General features: G+C 49.6%; 1 protein-coding gene and 1 long non-coding RNA gene across 14 annotated transcripts in view; one reads left to right on the forward strand and one right to left on the reverse strand.

The window, feature by feature from the left end:
• Positions 1 to 24,639, forward strand: part of CCDC57 (coiled-coil domain containing 57) — a 111,708-nt gene that overhangs the window by 29,618 nt on the left and 57,451 nt on the right. For all 13 annotated transcript variants that reach the window (XR_010133591.1, XR_010133590.1, XM_055389363.2 and 10 more), the window contains 6 exons: positions 1,065 to 1,223; positions 5,811 to 5,973; positions 6,395 to 6,526; positions 12,142 to 12,364; positions 13,150 to 13,302; positions 21,320 to 21,477. Coding sequence is in view for 11 of the 13 variants with exons in the window: in XM_055389363.2 (XP_055245338.1) it covers positions 1,065 to 1,223; positions 5,811 to 5,973; positions 6,395 to 6,526; positions 12,142 to 12,364; positions 13,150 to 13,302; positions 21,320 to 21,477 (988 nt within the window). In the remaining 2 variants the exon portion in view is untranslated. The remainder of the gene's footprint in view (positions 1 to 1,064; positions 1,224 to 5,810; positions 5,974 to 6,394; positions 6,527 to 12,141; positions 12,365 to 13,149; positions 13,303 to 21,319; positions 21,478 to 24,639) is intronic.
• On the reverse strand, positions 9,211 to 10,822 carry LOC134758425 (uncharacterized). The gene is made up of 2 exons (XR_010133592.1): positions 9,933 to 10,822; positions 9,211 to 9,824 (listed from the first exon to the last, which is right to left on the reverse strand). It is a non-coding gene; the product is annotated as an uncharacterized lncRNA (long non-coding RNA).

Here is a 24,639-nt window from a genome sequence, read left to right on the forward strand (position 1 = left end):
GCTCATGGTCCAGGGATAAAGCTGCTTCCCAGAGCACCAGAGGCCATTGGTGAGTCTGTTTCTTCAGTACCCACGCAAAGCGTGGAAGGAGTCCAAACACACATTCTGTGTCAGCCCACATTGCCAGAGATGGCTGGAAACGTTGATGCCTTTGATGGTGTCTCTTTTCAGCTGTCTTAAAATATGTGTCCAAAACCGTTGGCAGGGTGGCTTTTTTTTCCATTCTATGTAATACCAGGCTTGAGTGCACCACTCATGCTAGGTTTAACCCCTCGTGACAAGGGGTGGCCTCTGTGGGGGCGGCCAGCTCACCCTCTGCTCCTCACTGTCAGTTGGAAGTTCGTCAGCACAGGAACATCTGAAGGTCTGTCGTGTGTGATGTTACAGTTGCTCTTGTGGGCCGTCTCCCCCATCTCTTAGGGAAACAGGGCTACGCCCATGCAAGTGGGCAGGTGTCATCTTGCCTAGGTTAGTACTGTGGCTACCTGAGTTAACAGCTCTAGATATTGTCCCGAACATTTTCTTGGGAAATTTATTCAATTTTGGGTAATTCTCCCAGAGGCGTCCTGCTGTTAAGGTTATTTAGTGGGTTCTGTAGAACCTTATTTTACCATGCAACTTGAAAATGTGTTGAATGTCTCTGCACGTGGGGTGCTGGGCTAGGCATGGCGAGGACATGAGGGTGAGTTGGTCAGAGGTGTTGCTACCTCATGACTGTGGGCTCTGTGGGCATGGGAGGCATGTCATGCCTCACCTTCCGCCCACCAAGAACCTGGCACATGGCCTGCTGTGCTGCAGGAGCTTAGCTGGAATCTGGGTTGGTGGGATGCATGCATGCATGGAGGTAGTTGGGTGGACGGATGCTTAATTCTTCCTGTGCGGAACCATCTTCATCATCTAGGCCAGGAAGTTTCAGCTCGAGAGCTGTGTGTGTGTGTGTGTGTGTATATGTGTGTGTGTGTGTGTGTGTGCGCGCACACGTGTGTATTTGCTGGGGGGTGCTGTGTAAGAGACAACTTTAGTGAGTGAGAACCACATCTACATAGTTTCCCTTCTATGTTTAGACTTCGTGAAGATGCATCAACTGTAAAATCTGCCTGGGATGCTCAGATTGCTCAACTATCTAAGGAGATGGTCTCCAGAGACCTTCAGATTCAGACGCTGCAGGAAGAAGAGGTGAAGCTCAAGGCACAGGTGGCCCGATCCCAGCAGGACATTGAAAGGTAACTGTCCCCAGGCAGATATTTCCATTGAGGGTCTCCTACGGGCAGGTGCTGTTGTAGGTACTAAGGATTCAAAACTGAACAGATCGAGTCCCTGGCCTCACATTTTCTTGGGGGAGAAAGATAGTGAACAAGACAGATAGAATGTCTGGTCACGCGGGGGTGGTGTGGGAAGACATGCAGAAGGGGCTGCCTGCTGGAGGGAGCATGGCCAGAGGATGGTGTTTCTCAGTCTGTAATAAGAGCCATAAAGGTGCTCCTGCTTGATCCTGCACTAAGAATCTCCTCTTGCCAAGCATGGTGGCTCACACCTATAATCCCAGCACTTAGGGAGGCAGAAGCAGGAGGATTGCTGGAACCCAGGAGTTGGAGACCAGCCTGGTTAACATAGTGAGACCCCATCTCTGCAAAAAGGAAAACAAAAACAAAGAATCTCCTCGTCTGTCTTGTCTGATTGTTCATGTCCTCATGTGTTTCTTATCTGTTGGGGTGAACACTTCCTTGAACAAAGATAGCATTCTATTTCCCATACACATTCAAGTCAACTTTATTACAGAATACATATGCTAAAACTCATCCATTTTAACTCTACACTTGATGAATTTTGATGAATGTGTATGCTGTATGATATCATTTGGCTCTATGTCCCCCCCCAAATCTAATCTCAAATTGTAATCCCCATGAGTCAAGGGAGGGCCCTGATGGGAGGTGATTGGTTCATGGGGGCGGTTTCCCCCATGCTGTGCTTATGATAGTGAGTGAGTTCTGATGGTTTAAAAGTGTTTGGTGGGCCGGGTGTGATGGCTCACGCCTGTAATCCCAGCACTTTGAGAGGCTAAGGCGTGCAGATCACTTGAGGTCAGGAGTTCGAGACCAGCCTGGCCAACATGGTAAAACCCCGTCTCTACTAAAAATACAAAAATTAGCCGGGCATGGTGGCTTATGCCTGTAGTCCCAGATACTCCAGAGGCTGAGGTGGGAGAATCACTTGAACCCAGGAGGCGGAGGTTATGGTGAGCCCAGATCGTGCCACTGCATTCCAGCCTGGGCAGCAGAGTGAGATTGTGTCTCAAAAAAATGAATAAACAAATAAAAAATAAAATATAAATAAATGTTTGGTGGGCCGGGCGCGGTGGCTCACGTCTATAATCCCAGCACTTTGGGAGGCCAAGGCTGGCAGATCACCTGAGGTCAGGAGTTTGAGACCAGCCTGGACAACATGGTAAAACCCCATCTCTACTAAAAATACAAAAATTATCCCGGTGTGGTGTCACACGCCTGTAATCCCAGCTACTCGGGGGGCTGAGGCAGGAGAATCACTTGAACCCAGGAGGCGGAGGCTGCAGTGAGCCGAGATGGTGCTACTGCACTTCAGCCTGGGCAACAGAGCGAGACTGGGTCTCAAAAAAAAAAAAGGAAAAGTACCAATGCTGAAAGAAACATGTTGTAATAATGTTCTTAGCTCTTCCTTCCAGCATTCTTTTTTTTGTTGTTAAATACTTCCATTGACTGAAATAAAACATCATGTAATGTATCTTCAAGAAAGCACACTTAGATTTACCTATTACTTGTGTATGTAGAAAACCCTCATAATATGAACTAACGCAGAAGAAAAAAAACATGCTGTGATAACGTTCTCAACTTTTTTTCTTTTTTTTTTAGATGGAGTCTCACTCTGTCACCCAGGCTGGAGTGCAGTGGCACAATCTCAGCTCACTACAACCTCCACCTCCTGGGTACAAGCAGTTCTCCTGTGTCAGCCTCTAGAGTAGCTGGGATTACAGGCATGCGCCACCACGCCCGGCTAATTTTTGTATTTTTAGTAGAGACAGGGTTTCACCATGTTGGCCAGGCTGGTCTTGAACTCCTGACTTCAGGTGATCCACCTGCCTTGGCCTCCCAAAGTGCTGGGATGACAGGCGTGAGCCACCCCGCCTGGCTTACATTCTCAACTCTTGATTCCAATGTTCCTTCTTCGTTAAACTCTTCCATTCACTGAAAGAAAACAGCACATATTACAATATTTAGACTTTTTTATACATTTAATTTCTCTCCTCATTGTGTGCACGGTTGCCTTTAAATCTCTGAACTTATTTGTAATAGCTGCTTAAATGTATTTATCTGCTAATTCCATCATATCTTTATTTCTGAGTCTGTTTCTATGGGCTGATTTTTCTACTGGAGAGAGCTACATTTTTTTCTACTTCCTTGCCCATCTGGTAAGTTTTCACTGGATGTCAGACATGGTGAATATGATGTTGGCGAGCGTCCGGTTTTGGCTGTGCTGTTTTTTGTTTGGCTGCAGTTAAGTATTTACATGGCAGCTTGACCCATTTGAGACTTGTTTAAAATCAGTACGAGGGCAGGTGGGGCAGGTCTAGAGAAGCCTTTTCACCAGGGCTGACTCAGCACCATGACTCCCAGACCCCACTGCGTGCCCTGGAGCGAGAGCTCCAAGGATGCTCCGCCGGCCGCCCTGACGAGCTCTGGGAATCAGCGCACGTGGAGCCCCCTGCTGGCTGCTTCGTTCCCACGAGTTGCTCTTGGCCCAGCCCGTGTTGGCTTCTCCTGTGTATTTGCATGTGGCTGTCAGCCACAGCTTCTAGGGGATCCCTGCACAGATCCCAGGATCCCCTCCTCTCTGCCCCTCTGCCTCATAAAGCCCATTTCAGCCACTTCAGCTTCTCCAAACTCCAACCTTCATCTCCTCCTCACAGCAAGACCACCGTGCTCTGTGTGGTTCGCCGTCCCTGCAGGGATCCGGAAGGGCCTGTGGAGAGAAGCCGGGCGGCGAGTGGGCCCATCTCGCGAGGACCTTCTCTGAGGGGCCTCAGCCCCGCACCGCTCGTGTGTTCATCGTTCACTCTGTGAAAGCCGTGCCCCATTTTCTGCCCAGTGTCCCAGTTGTTTAAAGTGGGAAGATAGGCATGGTGACAGCTGCTGTGTCGTGTTAAAGATTTATTTATTTTTGCAGTTACAGGGATTTAAAAATGTATCTGTGGGGCTGGGCCCAGTGGCTCACGCCTGTAATCCCAGCACTTTGGGAGGCCGAGGTGGGCAGATCACGAGGTCAGGAGATCGAGACCATCCTGGCTAACATGGTGAAACCCCGTCTCTACTAAAAATACAAAAAATTAGCTAGGCATGGTGGTATGCACCTGTAGTCCCAGCTACTCAAGAGGCTGAGACAGGAGGACCACTTGAGCCCAGGAGGTGGAGGCTGTACTAAGCCAACATCATGCCACTGCACTCCAGCCTGGGTGACAGAGCAAGACTCTGTATCCAAAAAAAAAACTAAAAATAATTAAACAAAACAAGAACACATTGTGTATAAATTACCACAAACTTGGCAGCTTAGCTGCTTTAAACACCCATTTATTATCTCAGGTTCTGGGGCCAGGGCCTGGGCAGGGCTCAGCCATTCCCGGCTCAGGGTCTCTCCAGGCTGGAATCAATGATGGCCGGGCCTGCCTCTCCTTGGAGGCCCAGGGTCCCTTCCAGACTCACCCAGCTGTTGGCAGAATTCAGTCCCTGCAACTGTGGGGCCAAGGCCTCCATTCCCTCACTGGCTGACAGCCAGGGTCACTCTGCACCCTAATGGCGTCCTCAGTCCTGGCCACGCAGCCCCTCCAGGGACCCTCTCACAACACGGTGGCTCAATTGCCATCATTCAAACTCCCTGAAGTTTACCGGTGCAATGAGGCCAGCAGGAGAGTCTCCCTCCAGTCTCACGTGGAGCCATGCCACCATCTCTGTGTCACTGCCTGGGACAGGAGGGACCTCTCCCCCGTCACAGGATCACCCACAGCCTGGAATTCTGCCCCCAGTGTGTGGCCCCATGGCCTTCTGTCCCAGAGTTGCTGGTGTAAAGCCTAGTCCCAGTCCAATTCTTGTTCTTTTTTCCTTGTAGACTTTTCTTTCGTCCTTCATACTGTAACGTTTCCCCTTACTGTGTGCGTGTGGGGTCTCTAGAGCTCTCTGAAGGCTGGCGTTTGCTCTGTCCTGGTGGACCTGCCCCTTTACATCCTGGGTGGCTTCCTCCCTCCATTCTCATCTAAGCGCTGGTTTTCTGGAGGAAGCCCCCGGGTTCCTGCGTTCCCACCCCTCTGTCCCTTTGCACTCGCTCGGGGGGCTCTCCCATCCCTGCCCGCCCCATGGCTGGGTCCACTCTGCTCTGCACTTGCTCCGGGGGCTCTCCCAGCCCTGCCCGCCCCGTGGCTGGGTCCACCCTGGTCTGTTTGTTTGCTTTCATAGCTCCGTTCCTTTGTGCATAACCGTGTTTATGATCTTTTAAGGTTGTTGCTTTCCCCCCTCTCCCTGCATGCTGGTTCTTCTGGTTTTGTGGGCATCACCCTCATCCATGGTGTTGGGTTTTCTCCGGCATCTGGGCATCCTTGGCGCCTGCTTGTCTTTTATTGGGCGTCCCCGTGTGCCCATCCACAGGAGCTCGGGAGCATATCAGCCCTGTGCAGGCCATGCGAGAGCAGGAGGGACAGTGGCAGCCCTGCCTTTCCCATCGCGCCTCTGCTTTTCCTGTGGAAGGGACCTCAGGAAGCATTAATGCTGGGCGGTTGGACGTGTCCTTAGGTACAAGCAACAGCTGTCCCTGGCAGTGGAAAGGGAGCGGAGCCTGGAGCGTGATCAGGTGCAGCTGGGCCTGGACTGGCAGCGCCGCTGTGACGACATTGAAAGGGACCAGATCCAAAAGTCAGAGGCCCTGATTCAGGGTCTGACCACGGCAAAAAGTCAGGTGTGTGTGGCCACCAGGGCCTGGGGCCTTCTCGGCGTCTCTGCAGAGGTGGGGCTGGGCAGGATGGGTCTGGTTCTTACCAAATGGTTCTTTAAATTTGAAAACACTAAACCTCACTGAGTAATTAGAGTAATAAATTAGAGTAATAAAAATGCACCCCGCCTGTCCACCTGCCTTGACTTTCTTGCATAAGCTGTTTCTGTAGCTGACCAGCCATGTGGTTTGAGTAGCGCTGCATGATCCCCGCTGGCCTGCAAGGGCAGCCTGGGGTGTGCATGGGCAGGAAGGGTTTGGCGGCCTGGCCACAGTGGGGAGCCTGGTGCTCTGAGCATCTCCCACCTATGTGTGCCATTGGAGCCTCAGCAGGCATGGGAGCTGCCCCATCATCCACACAGGGACTGAGTCCCAGCGTTTTTCCCAGGTTGCTGCCAAGCTGCAGGAGACAGAGCAGGCGCTACGGGAGCAGGAGGTGGTGCTGAAAGCCGTGACCCTGGAACGAGACCAGGCCGTGCAGGCCCTGAGGATGCATGGGATCCCCGGACCAGGGGCACAGGTGAGAGTACCCAGTCGGCTCTTTGAAACTTTGCTCAACAGCAGCGGTGGGAAAATAGGACCGGATCCCCAAATCCTACCAAGACTGGAGCTAAGTCTTTCAGTTGTGTTCTTTTTAAATGACCTGTTGCACAAACAAGGGTGAGTCAGAAGCTTTAGAGAGTTAAGGTGAACTCAGGCTTCTTTGTATCTTTCATATTGGAAAGTTTTAAAAGTCCCAAATCCACATATAACTAGATATCAGACGTTCATGTGAGTTTGTTCTTATGGTATTGCCTCAGGACTGTCACAGCAGGTCATTTTATGCTAGGAATCTGTCATCACCGCTCCTGATTTTGTTGAGCAGTGACGTTAGTGGCCGATAGTTAAGTACTCATCCAATGCCAGGGTTTGCCCTTAGGCCTTGAAGTCCCTCCACTCATTTCATCTTGGAGGTTGGCACCATGTCCACTGAGACATGGGGACACTGAGGAGCTTGTCTGAGCTGTCACAGCTCATCAGAGCAGAGCTGGGTCCACAGGCAGAGGGGAGCGGGGTGCAGGGCTGTAGGAGGCTGGGGGACAGCACAGAGGGCCCAGCACGGGAGGACTGCCCTAGGCCTGCAGATGGCTTTTTTCTGTGGGCTGTTGTACACACAGTAGAACAGGCAGGCCTGGAGTGCACAGGTCAGTGCAGCTGACATGTAAGTGTGCCCAAGCACCCCCACCCCAACAAGACCACCCAAGAGTCCCTGCCCCTGCTGGTCCCACCTCCCCGCACTAAGCGGCCAGCCACTGGTGTGCATTCTCTCCCATTCAATTTGCTTCTCTGCCTTGAGGCTTGGCTTAAGGCAGCCGAGTGTACTTTGGACTCAGATCCTAACTGGTATGAAGAATGTTCCTAGCTCGGCCTTCATTCATGTAGTTTTCACTTATTTATTTTGAGACAGGGTCTCGCTTTGTTGCCCAGGCTGAAGTGCGATGGTGCAATCTCAGCTCACTGCAATCTCCTCCTACCCCCAGGCTCAAGCAGTCCTCCCGTCTCAGCTGCTCAAGTAGCTGGGACCGCAGGTGCGCATCACCACGCCTGGCTAATTTTTGGAGTTGTTTTTTTTAGACAGAGTTTTGCTCTTGTCACCCAGGCTGGAGTGCAGTGGTGTGATCTCTGCTCACCGCACCCTCCGCCTCCCAGGTTCAAGTGATTCTCCTGCCTCAGCCTCCTGAGTAGCTGGGATTACAGGCATGCGCCACCATGCCTGGCTAATTTTTTGTATTTTTAGTAGAGACGGGGTTTCTGCATGTTAGGCTGATCTCGAACTCCTGACCCAGGTGATTCACCTGCCTAAGCCTCCCAAAGTGCTCAGATTACAGGCATGAGCCACCACGCCCGGCTAATTTTGTATTTTTAGTAGAGATGGGGTTTCTCCATGTTGGTCAGGCTGGTCTTGAACTCCCGACCTCAGGTGATCTGCCCACCTCGGCCTCCCAAAGTGCTGGGATTACAGGCGTGAGCCACCATGCCCAGCCTGGTTGCTAGTCTTAACTTTAGCCAAGGCAAATGCCAATTCAGTTACTTACCTAGGGATAGGTCTCAGGCCAAAGACTGCTCTCTACCATCCTAGAAGCAGGAAAAAAAAAAAAAAACTCTCATCTTCCCTGTTGGAAGTGAGTGCAAACTCCATAAAGGAGTTACCTGCCTTCCATCATCATGAAGCAGGAGCAACTTGCCTTCCTTGTTGGAAGCAAGTAAAACTCCAAAAAAAGGGAGTTGTACTGTTGGGGTGATCAGACCCAACACCAGGTCATGGGGGCTACGAAGTCCAGCAGAGTCAAAGGAATGAGACAAGAGTACATAGGGTGGGTCCAGGGGGCCCACGCTAGTGTATGGAGGCTGCGAAGGCCCCGAGCTCTGGGAGCCCACACTGTTTATTGGTAATCAAGTAAAGAAGCAGGTAGTGAGGACGTGTGGCTGTGGGGGTAGACAGGTGAGGGCGTGAGGACGTAGGGGTAGAAAGGTAGCAGTGCATCAAGCATAGCTGTGATGGTTTCGCATATGCTCTGCTACTTAAGGGAGAACAGGTTCTTCTAATTCAAGATAAAATCAATTTATGATCTTGGGAGAGCAAGGAGCAAGGGGCCAGCAAGTCTGGACACAATTCCAGAGGCTAGAAGGGGTTTTATGCCCTGAGCCCTGGGTTCTCTCCAAGCCACGAGGGGTTTTATGCCCTGAGCCCTGGGTTCTCTCCGAGCCACGAGGGGTTTTATGCCCTGAGCCCTGGGTTCTCTCCAAGCCACGAGGGGTTTTATGCCCTGGGCTTAGATTGTAGTGCGGCCGGGCAGCCTTCCACCCATTGGCACAGAGCTTGGTGTTCCAAAGGTCATGAGGGGTTTTAGACCCTGGACCCAGGACATGTTCCAAGACTCTTTTACATTATGTCAGACAAGCAAGCCCCGCCTCAGCTCTTCTGCCAACATTGTACAGCAAAATAAACTTTAGATCTTGACCAAATTTGGGGAGATCAGGGATTCTCTGGAGGGGATGCTCCCAGACCTCGGCAAATTGTCCTGTTGGTTTGAGCCATAAAGTTAGCTCATTCCAGTACCAAGTACCGATAGGAGTTTTGTCAAAGGTCAGAGGCATCTCCACTCAGAATCTCCCTGTGGTTACCAAAAATGTGAACCCAGAAAATCTCAAGACAGGTCTCAGTTAATTTAGAAGGTTTATTTTGCCAAGGTTGAGGATGCGCGCCCGTGACACAGCCTCAGGAGGTCCTGACGACGTGTTCCGAGGTGGTCAGAGCACAGCTCGGTTTTACACATTGTAGGGAGACAAGAGACATCAATCAACATATGTAAGATGAACAGTGGTTCCGTCTGGAGAGGCGGGACAACTCCAAGTGGGGAGGAGGCTTCCGGGTCATAGGTAGGTAAGAGACAGATGGTTGCATTCTTTTGAGTTTCTGATGAGCCTCTCCAAAGGAGGCAGTGAGAGACGCATTCATCTCAGTGAGCAAAGGGTGACTTTGAATAGAATGGGAGGCAGGTTTGCCCTGAGCAGTTCCCAGCTTGACTTTTCCCTTTAGCTTAGTGATATTTTCCTTTCACACTGCCAAGCCCTCTGAGCCTCGCTTGCCGCTGTGGTGGGCCTGCTCAGCCAGTGAGGCCACGCAGCCAGCACCCTCAGCGCGTCCTGGGACAGAGCCTGGTAAGCCTCTGGGCGCTCGGTATCCCGATCTGTAACTGGCCAGGTGGAGCACGGCCTTCAAGGGTCTGCCCCTCATGCGACTGTTTCTCCAGGAGAATTCTTTCTTCATTTTGGTTCTACCATAAATATTTTCCCACGTCATTACAATTCTTCACAAACAGAATCTAAATGGCTGCATATTTTATCAAGTGGCCACACCATAACGCACCTAGCAATTTTCTTACCAATGGTCCTTCATGTTGTTCGCCAGTGTGATCACGGCACTGCGGTGGGCAGTTTCCTGTTGTTGTACCCAGGCAAGTTAGAGAAAACGCCACACTGAAACGAATTAAGAGTCCTTTATTTAAGCCGGCAGCCAAAGAGACGGTTAACGCTCAAAATTCTCTCAGCCCAGAGGAAGGGACTTGATTAACTTGTATACCTTGGTTTAGGAAGGGGAGGGGAACTCAAATGCAATAATTCTACAGAAGTAAAAACATGCAAGAATCAAAAGAAGCAAATGGTTACAAAGCGATAAACAATTTAAAAGACAAATGGTTACAAAAAGCAACGGTACCAGGTGCAGGGCTCTAAATCCTTCATTATAGTTAGATATAGATGCTATGCCGGACACGAACTCAAGGCTTTATGTTGTTATCTCTTTGAGAAGAATCCTGGGAACTTCAGACATTGTTGGTGCCAGTACCTTATCAGTTAATCGGCTCCTTTGAAATGCTGAGGATCTGCTTACACAGGTCTACTCCTTGCGGAAGGGGGTTGGGTAAGGAGCCCTTAGTGTCTTGTAAATTAAGGGGTCAATTGGAGTTTGTCCGGCTTTCCCAGCTAGAGAGAGTCTTATTTACAGGAGAAACAAGGCTAGGTGACTAAAGAGACAAACAGGGCAAAATTTAAAGTAGCGAGTTAGAGTAAAAACAAGGTTAGGCATCACACTGTCTCCGTTTCTAAACTGCCAGTTGAGGTGCACGTTCTGTTCGCATCATCTCCACCCCTGAGCACAGCGTGTGAAGCTCTCCTTTTGGGAGCCCAGGCCAGCTGGCCTTGCCGGGGAGCACGGAGGAGCCAGCGGGCAGTCAGAGCGTCCTGGGAAGGGCCCAGATCTTGCTTCAGGTCTGTATTCACGGAGTGCAGAGTAGGGAGCAGGCTCTGCGTCCCTCAGGGTGGCTCCACAGGAGAGGAAGCTGTGTCTTTTGCACACATCTTGGCTGGACTCGGAAGGTTGAGTTGGGCCAGACCCTGGGACTTTGTTTCCCTCTCCGGTATCTGGGGTCTATGCTGGCGTCTGGAAGCAGGTGTTTCCTCTAATGTATCTGGTGTTCTAGTTGTTCACAGCCGCAGGGAAAGACTCATGGCAGTGAGTCCCTCCTGGTCAGAGGCAGAAGTGCCCCTCACCTTTGGTTAGAGAAGGACACTCCCTCACCCTAGGAACTGGGTGGGCGGGGCCTGTCTCTCCTCCTGCGCCGGAGCCACCTCGCCTCGTTGTCCTCCCTCCTTGGTGGCTCCTTGCAGGGTCTGTCATCCCTATGCCTGCCCTTTGACCCTAGGGTAACACGTCTCTTTTCTCTGGTTGCTTTTAGAGTTTCCATTTTGTTGCTGATTTTTCAGCAGTTTGATTATGCAGTGCTGTTTGGTATGATTTTCTTTCTGTTTATCCTGCTTAGGGTTCACTGAGCTTCGTCATCTGTGATGTCGGCTTTCAGCTCATTTGCTTCGTCATCTGTGATGTGTGGCTTTCGGCGCATTTGTAACATGTCTGGCCTTGTTGTAGGTGCGTCTCCTGCCTTCGCGTTCGTCTGGGCTCCTGGTTCCTTGTGCACCTTGTTCATGGTCTCCAGAGCTCTGCTCATTTTTTCTTCTTTGGCCCCTTTCCTTCTGAGCTTCAGTTTGTGTATTTTCTGTTGCCAGGTGTTTATATTCACTGCCTTTTCTTCTGCGCGCTCTGAACCTGCTCTTCATCCTATTTAGTGGATGTTTGATTGTTCTAAAGTATACGTAACGCAGAACTGGCTGCTTTAACTATTTTTTGGTGCACACAGTTCAGCAGCATGAAGCGCATTCACACGGAGGTGCAGCCATCACACCACCCTCTCCAGAACATTCTCATCTTCCCAAACTGAAGCTCTGTCCCCAAGAAACACTGGCTCCCACTCCCCGCCCACAGCCCCAGCACCCCCATTCCACTTCCTGCCTCTGTGGATTGGACACTCTAGGGATCTCAACAGTATGAAAGGCTCCAGGAATTTGAGTATCATATTTGTACTTCTGTCAGGTCAGAAAGGAGGGGCATCACAGCCCTGGGGATGGGGAGGGACCACAGCCCAAGCTGAGGCAGGGGACCGGCCCGAGAGGGGCGCGGGGAGAGCGGAGGCGCAGCCCGTCAGGACAAGCTGGGGAACCATTCATCTTTTTGTAGCCATTTTTCCTTGTATTTGACAGATGCTTCTCAGGCAGCATGAAGAAGAAATAAGTAAAGACTTTCCATCCAGTGAGATCCAGCGGCTCCGAGAGCAGAACACAAGCTTGCGAAACGCGATTGCCCAGATGAGGAAAGAAATGGAGGCTCTAAGCCATCAGATTCCTCCTCCCGTCCAGACAGCGGCAGAGAGCACAGATGCAAACCAGCCTGACCCAGAGGCTGGGGGAGATGCCGCCACTCCTGGTGAGTAAGTGGGAGAAAGGGACAGAGTGGGAGGGGAAGAGGGAGAGGGAGGGAGGAGGACAGACGGGAGCATGGGTCTTGACTGGCTTCAAGGAGGCTTCATTTCAGAGTCCTGTAAGTTAACATCCCCTGTAATAAACTCAAAGTATGAAAACTGCTTTTTCTCCAAGAGAAGGGATCTTAAGTTTTATACCAAAAAGCTTTTATATTTGTAAAGTGGAAGGAAAAAATGAGGGTACCTGCTTGACACACTTAAAAACCTGTTTTAGACCTGGACCAGGGCTGGCTTGCTGTCCCGCTATCCCAGAATGGGTTGGTAGCGGGGGCTGGTGGACCTCAGTCCTTTCCTCCAGAGGAGCGTCTGTGGCAGAGCTGATGAGGGCCTCCCGACCCCCGGGGACCCCACGAGTGGCTGTGGGTGGGCAGATGCTGGGATGGAGGCAGAGCTTCCATTCTCGAGATGGGACTTGGCCCCTCTGCACAGAGGCACGTGGGCTGGCGGCAGGTGGAGCATTTGCTCCTGATCGCTGAGCCCTTCCTGGAGAGCATGGAGACTGTGCTGGTCTCTGGCTGGCACACTCTGGCCAGTGAGGGGAGGGACGGTCTTTCAGTCTGACACACACAGAGAGTGTGGAAACTATGGTGAAGCTGTAGTGTGAGGAGGACAGGGACCGTGAAGCTGGCAGGCATGAGCTGGCATCGGCTCCCTGAGCTGGTGCTCACAGGAGGGAAGTGCGAAAGGATGCTGTGTATGCGTTATATTCACTGGAGTTTTTTTTTGGCAGATTATGTTCTGGCCCTTGAAGCAGAAATACGAACTCTAAAGCATAAGTTTAAAACTCTGGAAAAGCATCTAGAAGATGTGTTGGATCCTTTAAAGATGTCCTCACCTCATGCTGAGTCTCAGCCCAGCGTCCGCACCTCAACAGAGACGACTGGTGAGTCCGCGTCTCACTGGGGTACTTGCTGTCCCCTTATAAACTGAAATCTGACCCCTGCAGAAAGTCCGCTCATAGCAAATATACAGCTCGAGACTACTGCAGACGTTGGGGCAGCGTCATCCAGCCCAGCAGCCCCTTGCGCTCCCTCCGGAGCCCACGTGCCCTGGCCCCTCACTGCAGTCAGCCCTCCCTGTTTTGGTGTGAATGGAATTCCTTGTGCTCCCTCCGGAGCCCACATGCCCTGGCCCCTCACTGCAGTCAGCGCTCCCTGTTTTGGTGTGAATGGAATTCCTTGCGCTCCCTCCGGAGCCCACGTGGCCTGGCCCCTCACTGCAGTCAGCGCTCCCTGTTTTGGTGTGAATGGAATTCTGTGGCACCTGTGCTTCTGTCTGGCGTCTTCAGACCTACACTGTTTCACTTGATAATGCCAGATTCTTCTCCAAAGCATCCATCCACAGCGTGCGAGGTAGCCGTGGTGCTGCATGCGCGCCAACACTTACGTGGTCAGTGGCTCCTTCTGTTCCCTCTAGTGGACACGTAGCACATCCTATTTTGGTTTAATTTACAAATTCATGAGATTCGTGGGATTGAACATCTCTTCCTGTGTGCATTGGTGTATGATTGGCTAGGGCTGCCGTAACTCAACACCACAGCCTGGGTGGCTTAAACAGCAGGTTTTTATTTTCTCACTTCTGGAGTCTGGATGTCAGAGATCAGGTTGCCGGCAGGGTGGGTTCCTCCTGAGGCCTCTCTGTGGCTTGCAGACGGCACCCTCTCCCCTGCGTGCTCATGTGGACTCTCCCCCTGCGTGCTCACGTGACTCCTCCCCCACTGCATGCTCACTCCTGGTGTCTCTTCCTTTTTTTTTTTTTTTTTTTTGGGACAGAGTCTTGCTCTGTTGCCCAGGGTGGAGTGCAGTGGCATGATTTCGGCTCACTGCAGCCTCCACCTCCCAAGTTCAAGCGATTCTCCTGCCTCAGCCTCCTGAGTAGCTGGGATTACAGGTGCACGCCACCACGCCTGGCTAATTTTTGTATTTTTAGTAGAGATGAGGTTTCACCATGTTGGTCAGGCTGGTCCCAAACTCCTGACCTCGTGATTTGCCTACCTGAGCCTCCCAAAGTGCTGGGATGACAGGCGTGAGACACTGCGCCCGACTCTTCCTCTTCTTGTAAGGACAACAGTCCAGGACCCCAGCCTTAGGACCTCATGTAACCTTAACTGCCTCCTCAAAGGCCCTGTCTCCAAATACAATCATGTTCGGGGTTAGAGCTTCAACCTGTAAATTTTGGAGGACAGAGTTCAGTCCATAGAATTGGCCTTTTGATAGCCTCTCTTTTGAAGCTCCAGGCCATGTCTTTTGCCCATTGTTTATTGGATTATCTGCCCTTTGTCATAGATTTTTTTAGGGTATTTTATGCTGAATATGAGCCTAGCGTTGGTTATATGTGTTGCAAATATCTTCTCCCAGTCTATGGCTTGCCTTTTATTCCTTCACTGGTGTCTTTGGTGAATGGAAGGTCTTAATTTCAAGACAAACTCATAGGCTAATCTATTCCATTGTGGTTAGTCCAACATCAAAAGGTTCGTTCTAGCATTCTAGCTTTCTTTTTCATTATTCTAACTTCCTTTTCCAACAGTGAGAAACCTGGCTCACCCATTATCACTAACACAGTTACTTTGACCGAGTCCTCTTGGTGTAACCAATCCCCCATTGCTGCTGTGGCCCCTTCCCCTATTTGGAGGCCCCTCTCCTGCCTGGATGCCTCCCCAGCATCACCGAGCTTGACAGCCCAGCCTGGCTGCCTTCCACACAGATGCCCTCACCCTGCTGGAGCCACAGCCCCCCTTAGTGTAGGGGAGGCAGGCCCCACCTGCAGGCCTAAGGCAGGAAAAGAAAGGGAGGGGCCAGACAGGACACTCCACTGGCACAGATTGTCTCAAATAAGGGAGGTTTTTGCCGGGCGCAGTGGCTCACACCTGTAATCCCAGCACTTTGGGAGGCCGAGGTGGGTGGATCACCTGAGGTCGGGAGTTTGAGACCAGCCTGGCCAACATGGTGAAACCCCGTCTCTACTAAAAATACAAAAAAATTAGCTGGGCGTGGTGGCAGGCACCTGTAATCCCAGCCACTTGGGAGGCTGAGGCAGGAGAATCACTTGAACCCAGGAGGCGGAGGTTGCAGTGAGCCGAGACTGCACCACTACACTCCAGCCTAGGTAACAGAGCGAGACTCCATCTCAAAAAAAATAAAGTAAAATAAAATAAGGGAGGTTTTATTTTTCTTTTCCAATGCTGATATTGTTTACTTCTTCTTGCATTATCGCCCCTAGCTAAACTCTCCGGTATAATGTTGATAATAGCTGTCTTTCTCCCTAATCCCAGAGGAAGAACTTTCAGCATTTCACTTTTTTAGGTTTAGTTTTTGCTGAAGGTTTTTTGTGGTGGGGGTAGTGGAGGGAGGTTAAGGAAGTTTCTTTCTATTCCTGTTTTAATATAGATCTTTATTTTTAAAATCACGATTCTTTGTTTTTGTTTCATATATTTTGTATCTTTGTTGTTAGATGTGTATACATTTAGGGTTTTTTTTTTTTTAGGATAATTGACCCTTATATTGTTAGGTAATCTTCCTCTTTGTCCTGGCAACATTCTTTGTTCTGAGGTCTACCTTGTCTGATATTAATTAATCCACTCGGGCTTTCTTTTGATTAGCATTCACGTGGTATAACTTTTTCATCCCTTTTTCTTTTTACCTACCTCTCTCTTTTATATTTGAAATGAATTTCTTTTTTTTTGAGACGGAGTCTCTGTTGCCCAGGCTGGAGTGCAGTGGCACAATCTCGGCTCACTGCAACCTCTGCCTCCTGGGTTCGAGCGATTCTCATGCCTCAGCCTCCAAAGTAGCTAGGGTTACAGGCATGTGCCACCATGCCCAGCTGGTGGCGTTTGTATTGTTAGTAGAGACAGGGTTTCACCATGTTGGCCAGGCTGGTCTCGAACTTCTGGCCTCAGGTGATCCACTTGCGCTGGCCTCCCAAAGTGCTGGAATTACAGGCGTGAGCCACTGCATCCGGCCTAAAGACAAAAACTGTTGAAAGCACACAGAGAGAGCGATGCACAGCCCACAGGGGACAGTGACTGGAGCGGTGGTGGGTTCTCAGCAGCAGCTGTCATCAGATTTCTCCTCAGAAGGAAGTGGCATAATATTTTTCAAGTACTGAAAGCAAAAAAACTGTCAACCCATAATTATATATTCAGTAAAAATATTCTTCAGGAATGAGAGTGAATAAAGACATTCTCAGATGAAGGAAAAGTTTGTCACCAGCAGACGGGATCTAAAAGAACTCATAAAGGAGGTACTTTAGACACAACAGAAGGAAGGAAACTAGGAACGTCAGGAGTGAAGGAAAACTAATGGCAAGGATGAATATGATAGACATTCTTTCACACTTAACTCTTAAAATTACGTTGACTGGCCGGGCGCCGTGGCTCATGCCTGTCATCCCAGCACTTTGGGAGGCCAAGACAGGTGGATCACCTGAGGTCAGTAGTTGAAGGCCAGCCTGGCCACCATGGCGAAACCCCGTATCTACTAAAAATACAAAAATTAGCTGGGCACGGTGGCGCACACCTGTAATCCCAGCACTTTGGGAGGCCGAGGTGGGTGGATCACTTGAGGTCAGGAGTTCGAGACTAGCCTGACCAACATGGTGAAACCCCTACTAAAAATGCAAAAATTGGCCGGGTGTGGCTGCGGGTGCCTGCAATCCCGGCACTTTGGGAAGCTGAGGCAGGTGGATCACTTGAGGCCAGGAGTTCAAGACCAGCCTGGCCAAAGTGGAGAAACCCCATTTCTACTAAAAATACAAAAATTAGCTGGGCATGGTGGTGGACACCTGTGATCCCAGCTATTTGGGAGGCTGAGGCAGGAGAATGGCTTGAACCTGGGAGGTAGAGGTTGCAGTGAGCCAAAATCGCGCCACTGCACTCCAGCCTGGGCAACAAGAGCAAAAATCCATCTCAAAAAAAAAAAAAAAAAGAATTTTTGTCTTTAGTTTTCAGAAATTTCATTATGTTGTATCTGGGCATAGATTTCTTTGGTTTATTCTTTTTGATATTGATCTGAAGGTTCATGTCTTTCACCAAATTTCAGAAGTTTTCATTCATTATTTTTCAAGTAATTTTTTCGGCTCCACAGTCTTTCCTTCTGGGGCTCTGAGGACACAAACGTTTGGTCTTTTGTTATTGTCCTGCTGGTCCCTGAGGCTGTGTTTTGTTTCTTTTCAATTTGTTTTCTCTCTTGTTCAAATTGGATAGTTTCTTTTCCTCTGTTCTTCAAGTTTATCAGTTCTTTCTTTTGTCATTTCCATTTTGCTGTGGAGCCCATTCAGTGAGATTTTTGTTTCTGTTTCTAAAATTTCCATTTTGGGTTTCTTTTTCCTTTTTGTTGTTGTTGTGGTTGTTGTTTTTGAGACAGGGCCTTGCTCTGTTGTCCAGTCCGGAGTGTGGTAGTATGGTCATAGCTCACTGCAGCCTTGACCCCCTGGGCTCAAGGGACCCTCCCACCTTAGCTTGCCAAGTAACTGGGACTACAGGCTACAGGTGTGCACCACCACACCCAGCTAATTTCTTTTTATATTTGTAGAGATGGAGTATCACTATGTTGCCCAGGCTGGTCTTGAACTCCTGGCCTCAATTGATCCTCCTGCCTCAGCCTCCCAAAGTGTTTGGATTACAGGCATGAGCCATCACAGTTGGCCTTAGTTTTCTTTATATCTTACTTTACTGGAACTTTCATTTTGCCATATGTTTTTAGAGTGTATTAAATTGCTTGTTGGAGTTTTTTGTTTGTGCATTTGTTTGTTTTTTTTTGAGACAGGGTCTCGCTCTGTCACCCACGCTGGAGTGCAATGGCATTATCATGGCTCACTGCAGCCTGGGCCTCCTGGGCTCAAGTGACCCTCCTGCCTCAGACCGCTGAAGAGCTGGGGTTATAGGTACATACCACTTCCATGCCTAGCTAATTTTTTTTTTTTTTTGTAGAGATGGGGTTTCACTATGTTGCCCAGGCTGATCTTAAACTATTGGCTTCAAGCAATTCTCTCACCTCTACCCTCGCCAGTAACTTGCTGGAGTATTGTTATGACGGCTGCTTTAAAATCTTCATCCCATAATTCCAATGTCTGTGTCATCTTGGTGTTGTCTATTTCATTCACACTGAGATTTTCTTGGTTGTTAATATGACGAGTAATTTTTTTTTTGATCAGAGATGGAATCTCACTATATTGCCAAGGCTGTTCTCAAAACTCCTTGGCTCAAGTGATCCTCCTGCCTTGGCCTCCCAAAGTACTGGAATTACAAGCAGCCTCCTGTAATTTTTTACTGTATCATGGACATTTTGAGTGTCACATTATGAAATTCCAGTTCTTATTAAATCTATGTTAATTCTGTCTTTTATTTTGTCAGCGTTTCTGGGTTCACACTGCGCATCCTGGCCCACTCTGGTGGGCTGAGGTTTGAATGTCCATTACTTTCCAGAGCCTTGATGATGCTATTTTCCTCTGCCCACACATGAGCTACCAAGTGGCCAGTTAAATCCTGGGCAGTGTCCCCCGCCAGGCCCGGTTGTCAGAGGTTTTGCTGTGCTGGTTCTGTGGATTCTGGCTGGTTTTACACGGCAGCTCCTCAGGGGTCTTCACCCAGACCTCCTTCCTCCTGTGACCCTCCCCACATGCTCTCCCAGAAGCCGAGCTGGCCTTTGTCCACAGCAGGCTGCAGGACCGTGGGCTGGCAGGAGGGCAGGTGTGGTCCCAAGGGCTCCACCTGCACGTCCCCGTCTTCTTGCTCCGTTGGTCCCAGGAGCAGCTTCTCTTCGGCCTTTTTTTTTTTTTGGTCTGAGCCCTGGGTTGTGGCTGCCTAGCACCAGGCCAGTGTGTGCAGGAAGGAGACGAGGGACTCCCTGCCAGCCACCCCTGGGATCCGAGGCCCCTAGACACTCAGCCTTCGTTTCTCACTGTTCAGAATTTTCTCCTAGTGGGGCTTTTTGTGTTCTGGCTGGGCCTTTAGCTGAGATTAGCGGGCAAAATGCGGGTGGACTGTAGGGGCTCCATCAGGTTAAACCACCCTTGCAGTTCTAGGATGAATTCAACATGTAGTGATAGATTCTTCTTTTTATAATTTGACAGATTTGGTTTGCTGATATTTCTTTTGTTTTTTGTTTAAATGAGACACAGTCTCGCTCTTTGACCAGGCTATTCTTGAACTCTTGGGCTCAAGCCATCTTCTTGCCTTGGCCTCCTGTGTAGCTGGGATTACAGGTGTGAGCCACCACGCCCAGCTTGGTTTGCCAGTGTTTTATTGAGAATTATCACATTTATGTTCATGAGTAAGACTGGCCCATAATTTTCAATTCTCATAATGTTCATGGGAGGTTTTGGAATCAGAGTTACGCTGGCCTCATAAATATGTTGGAAAGTATTCTCTATTTTTCCATTTTCTAAAAAAGTTTGTATCAGACTTATATTAATTTTTCTTAAATAATTGGTAGAATTCAACTTTGAAACCAGCTGGGCCTGGAGTTTTCCTTGTGGGAAGGTTTAAAATTGTGTATTCAGTTTTTTTCATAGTTGTAGGACATTTGGATTTTCTTTTTTGTACATTTTTGATGTTATATTTTACTAAGAAATTGTCCATTTCATCTAAATTTTCAAATTTTTGACATAAAGTTGCTTATAGTATCCTATGAGTTTTTAAATGTCTGTGGGATCTGAAGTGATGACTCCTTTTTGCCATTAATTATATTGGTCATTTGCTTCTATTTTTTCCTTGCTTAGTATTATTGGGTGTTTATTTTAGCCTTCTCAAAGAATCAGCTGTTGATTTTGTTGATTCTCTATTATACATTTATTTTCTGTTTCCTCAATATCTAATACTAACGTTATCTTTTCTTCCTCCTACTTTATTTGGCGGTTTTTTTTTTTTTTTTTTTTTTTGAGACAGAGTCTCACTCTGTCACCCAGGCTGGAGTGTAGTGGCACAATCTTGGCTCACTGCCACCTCCGCCTCCCAAGTTCAATCGATTCTCGTGCCTCAGCCTCCCAAGTAGTTGGGACCACAGGGGCGCACCACCACACCTGGCTAATTTTTGTATTTTTTTTTTAGCAGAGACAGGGTTTTGCCACATTGGCCAGGTTGGTCTCCCACTCCTGACCTCAGGCGATCTGCCCGCCTCAGCCTCCCAAAGTGCTGAGATTACAGGCGTGAGCCACCGCGCCTGGCCCTATTTGGCTTTAATTTGGTCATTCTTTTTAAATTTATTTTTCTGTGTGTGTGTGTGACAGGGTCTCGCTCTGTTGTCCAGGCTGGAGTGCAGTGGCTCAATCATAGCTCACTGTAACCTTGAATTCCTGGGATCGAGGGATCCTCCTGCCTCAGCCTCCCAGTGTGATGAGATGACAGGCATGGGCCACTGCTCCTGGCCCTCTAATTTCTTGAGATGAATGTTTAGCTCATTGGTTTTTGGCCTTTCTTCTTTTCTAAAATATTTATCTAAAGCTGTAATTATTCTTGGAAGGACAGCTTTAGATTCAGTCCTGAAGTTTCTAAGGTAATATTGTTGTTATCTTTCCATTCAAAATAGTTGTTAATGTCCATTGTGATTTTTTTCTTTGACCCTGTGTTATGTGGCATCTTTTTTCTTAATTTCCAAGCAAGTGGCTCTTTACTTGGACAGACTGGAGCAATTGGTCTCTATCAGACATTATGTGGTAAGGTCAGACTTTTTCCTACAAAGATTCTTGCTTTCTTTACATGAGGATTATGCTTTCTGTACAGCATCTCTAATCTTCACGTGGACCAGATCTGCTGACTCCAATGAAGAACAGCTTCACATTGGGGTCAGCCACTGGTGCCATGGCCTCACGGGAAAGGGAGAGCTGATAGAGATGTGTGTCTCCCCAGAAAGGTCTTCCTTCGTTCTCAGGTATGAGCTGACAGAAGCCACTCTTCTGTGCAGGAGGGTCTCCCCAAGCTGGTCAAGCCGGAGGGTCTGTCCAAGCTGGTCAAGCAGGAGGATCTGTCCAAGCTGGCCCAGTATCCTCTGGACTGGCACTCAGGAAGCTTGGGGACAGAGTGCAGCTCCTAAACCTGCTGGTGACACGACTCAGACAGAAGGTGAGGCAGTCAAGTTTGTGGGGTCATCCTCCTAGAGAGCCGCTGCTGGGGGAGAGCGCGTGGGCTCTGAGCGGCTGCCCGGTGCGACCCCAGGTGACCTCGGGCATCCACTGACCTCTCTGTGCCTGTTTTTTTCTGAGGAAGGGGCTGTGGGGAGGTCCTAGGAACCGGTTCATCTCAGGTGTGCTCGTGGAAGGCGTGCCACGAGAACCTGGGAAGCATGGTCTAGGCAGTGGAGGCAGCACTGGCGGCCAGAACACCAGGCCCTGGCTGTGCCCGCTCAGAGGGGTCCTGGTCAGTGGGGCGTGTGTGCGGGCTGCCCGATGCCACCTGCCCGCTCAGAGGGGTCCTGGTCAGTGGGGCGTGTGTGCGGGCTGCCCGATGCCACCTGCCCGCTCAGAGGGGTCCTGGTCAGTGGGGCGTGTGTGCGGGCTGCCCGATGCCACCTGCCCACTCAGAGGGGTCCTGGTCAACAGGGCGTGTGTGCTCCATGTCAGTGTTGAGCCACACTTCATCTGAGACACTAGGGCCCCGGCAAGCGCTGTTCTTTTCAACCTCCTGGGCCCTTGCCTTTTGGGGGTCGGGTCCTACTCCTGCTGGGACCAGTATCTGCATCCAGCAGCGAGCCCACCCTGTTTCCCATGGGGCTGGGGTCACTACCTCGGTTTGACTGCTACATATTCCTAACATCGTTTTGGCTTTTACTTTAAAAAATTGTGTGGCCAGGCATGGGGGCTCACACCTGTAATCCCAGCACTTTGGGAGACCGAGGTGGGCGGATCACCCCACTCCTGAGGTCAGGAGTTCAAGACCAGCCTGGCCAACATGGTGAAACCCCGTCTCTATAAAATACAAAAAATTAGCCGGGAGTGGTGGCGGGTACCGGTAGTCCCAGCTACTTGGGAGGCTGAGGTGGGAGAATCGCTTGAACCCAGGAGGCGGAGGTTGCAGTGAGCCGAGATTGTGCCATTGTACTCTAGCTTGGGCAACAGGAGCGAAACTCCATCTCAAAAAAAAAAATTTTTTTAATTGTGGTAAAATTCATTAATATATAACAAAGTTTACCATTTTGGCCATTTTAAAGTGTACCTTTCAGTGGCATTAAGTACATTCACAATGTTGTATAAACATTCTCACTATTACCAGAGCTTTTCTCCCCACCCCAGATAGAAGCTCGGTACAATAACCACACAGCAGTATCATCCCTTCCCTGCTTCCCAGCTTCTAGTAACTATTCCACCCCCGTCACAATCAATTTGTCTACTGTAGGGACCTCATATTAACACAATCCTACGGTAGTTGTCCTTTTGTGCCAGGCTTCTTTCATTGAGTAGAATGTTTTCAGGGTTCAGCTCTGCATATGTCAGAACGTCATTCCTTCCCATGGCTGACATATTCCATTGTATGGAGGAATCACATTTTGTTTATCGTTCATGCACTCAACGTTTGGGTTGTTTCCGCTGTTTGGATTGTGCATAATGCTGCTGTGAACGTTCCTGTGAAAGTTCCTGTGTGGACCTGGGAGTGGAATTGCTCTGTCAGATGGTCACCCTGTGTTGAACCCTTTGAGGAACCACCGCGCTGTTTTCCCCAGACATTAACTCTGTGTTTAACCCTCTGAGGAGCCACCGCACTGTTTTCCCCGAATGGTAAACTCTGTTTTTAACCCTTGAGGAGCCACCGCACTGTTTTCCCCAGACATTAACTCTGTGTTTAACCCTTGAGGAGCCACCGCGCTGTTTTCCCCAGCAGCCACACGATTTTACCTCCACCAGCACTGTGTGAGGGTTCCGGTTCCCCCATCCCCACCAACACTAGCTGTTTTCTGGCTGTGATGCTAGTCATCCTGGTGGGAGTGAAGTGGGGCCTCGTTGTGGTTTTGATTTGCATTTTCCTGATGACTCCTGGTGTCGAGCATCATCTCATGTGCGTCTTGGTCAGCCATTTGAGCCATTTGTCTTCTTTGGAGAAACGTCCGTGTGGATCCCTTGCCCAGTTTTAATTAGGTTGTCTTTTTATTTGAGTTGTAAGAATTCTTTTTATATTCCAGATACAAGTCCCTTATTAGATATATGATTTGCTACATTTTTCTCCCATTCTGTGGTTTGTCTTTTCACTTTCTCTTTTTTTTTTTTTTTTTGAGACAGAGTCTTGCTGTGTCACCCAGGCTGGAGTGCAATGGCGTGATCTCGGCTGACTGCAACCTCCGCCTCCCGGGTTCAAGCAATTCTCCTGCCTCAGCCTCCCAAGTAGCTGGGATTACAGGCATGAGCCACCACGCCTGCTAATTTTTGTATTTTTGGTAGAGACGGGGTTTTACCATGTTGGCCAGGCTGGTCTCGAACTCCTCACCTCAGGTGATCTTCCCACCTCTGCCTCCCAAAGTGCTAGGATTACAGGTATGAGCCACTGCACCTGGCCTGTCTGCCTCCCAAAGTGCTGGCATTACAGGTATGAGCCACTGCACCTGGCCTGTGTGCCTCCCAAAGTGCTGGGATTACAGGTATGAGCCACTGCACCTGGCCTGTCTGCCTCCCAAAGTGCTGGGATTACAGGTATGAGCCACTGCACCTGGCCTGTCTTTTCACTTTTCTGATGGTGTCCTTTGAAGGACACCGAATGTTTCCAGTTTTGATCCAGTCCCGTTGATCATGTCTCCTGTTGCTTGTGCTTCTGAGTCATGCTGTCCTCATCCTGTTGCTTTTATTCCTTGTGAGGCGACATAACAAGGGAACTTCCACATGTCCTCTTGCATTGTAAATACATAAACCACACCTTCCCTGCAGCCTCTGCTTCTTCTCTAACGCAGAACATCTCTCTAGAAACAAAGTATTCCAGATTTCCCATCTGCCCAGGGAGTGCACAGTGCTCCTGAAATTGGATGCTTTTTTTTTTTTAATCTTCCTAAGATGTTTGATGGATTGATTGAAAATGGCAAATATGGCCAGGCGAGGTGGCTCACGCCTGTAATCCCAGCACCTTGGGAGTCCGAGATGGGCAGATCACCAGGTCAGGAGATTGAGACCATCTTGGCCAACATGGTGAACTCTGTGTCTACTAAAATACAAAAAATGAGCCGGGTGTGGTGGTGCGTGCCTGTAATCCCAGCTACTCGGGAGGCTGAGGCAAGGCAATTGCTTGAACCCGGGAGGCGGAGGTTGC

The sequence above is a fragment of the Gorilla gorilla genome, chromosome 4 (assembly GCF_029281585.2).
Source record: "Gorilla gorilla gorilla isolate KB3781 chromosome 4, NHGRI_mGorGor1-v2.1_pri, whole genome shotgun sequence".
Taxonomy (NCBI): Eukaryota; Metazoa; Chordata; class Mammalia; order Primates; family Hominidae; genus Gorilla; species Gorilla gorilla.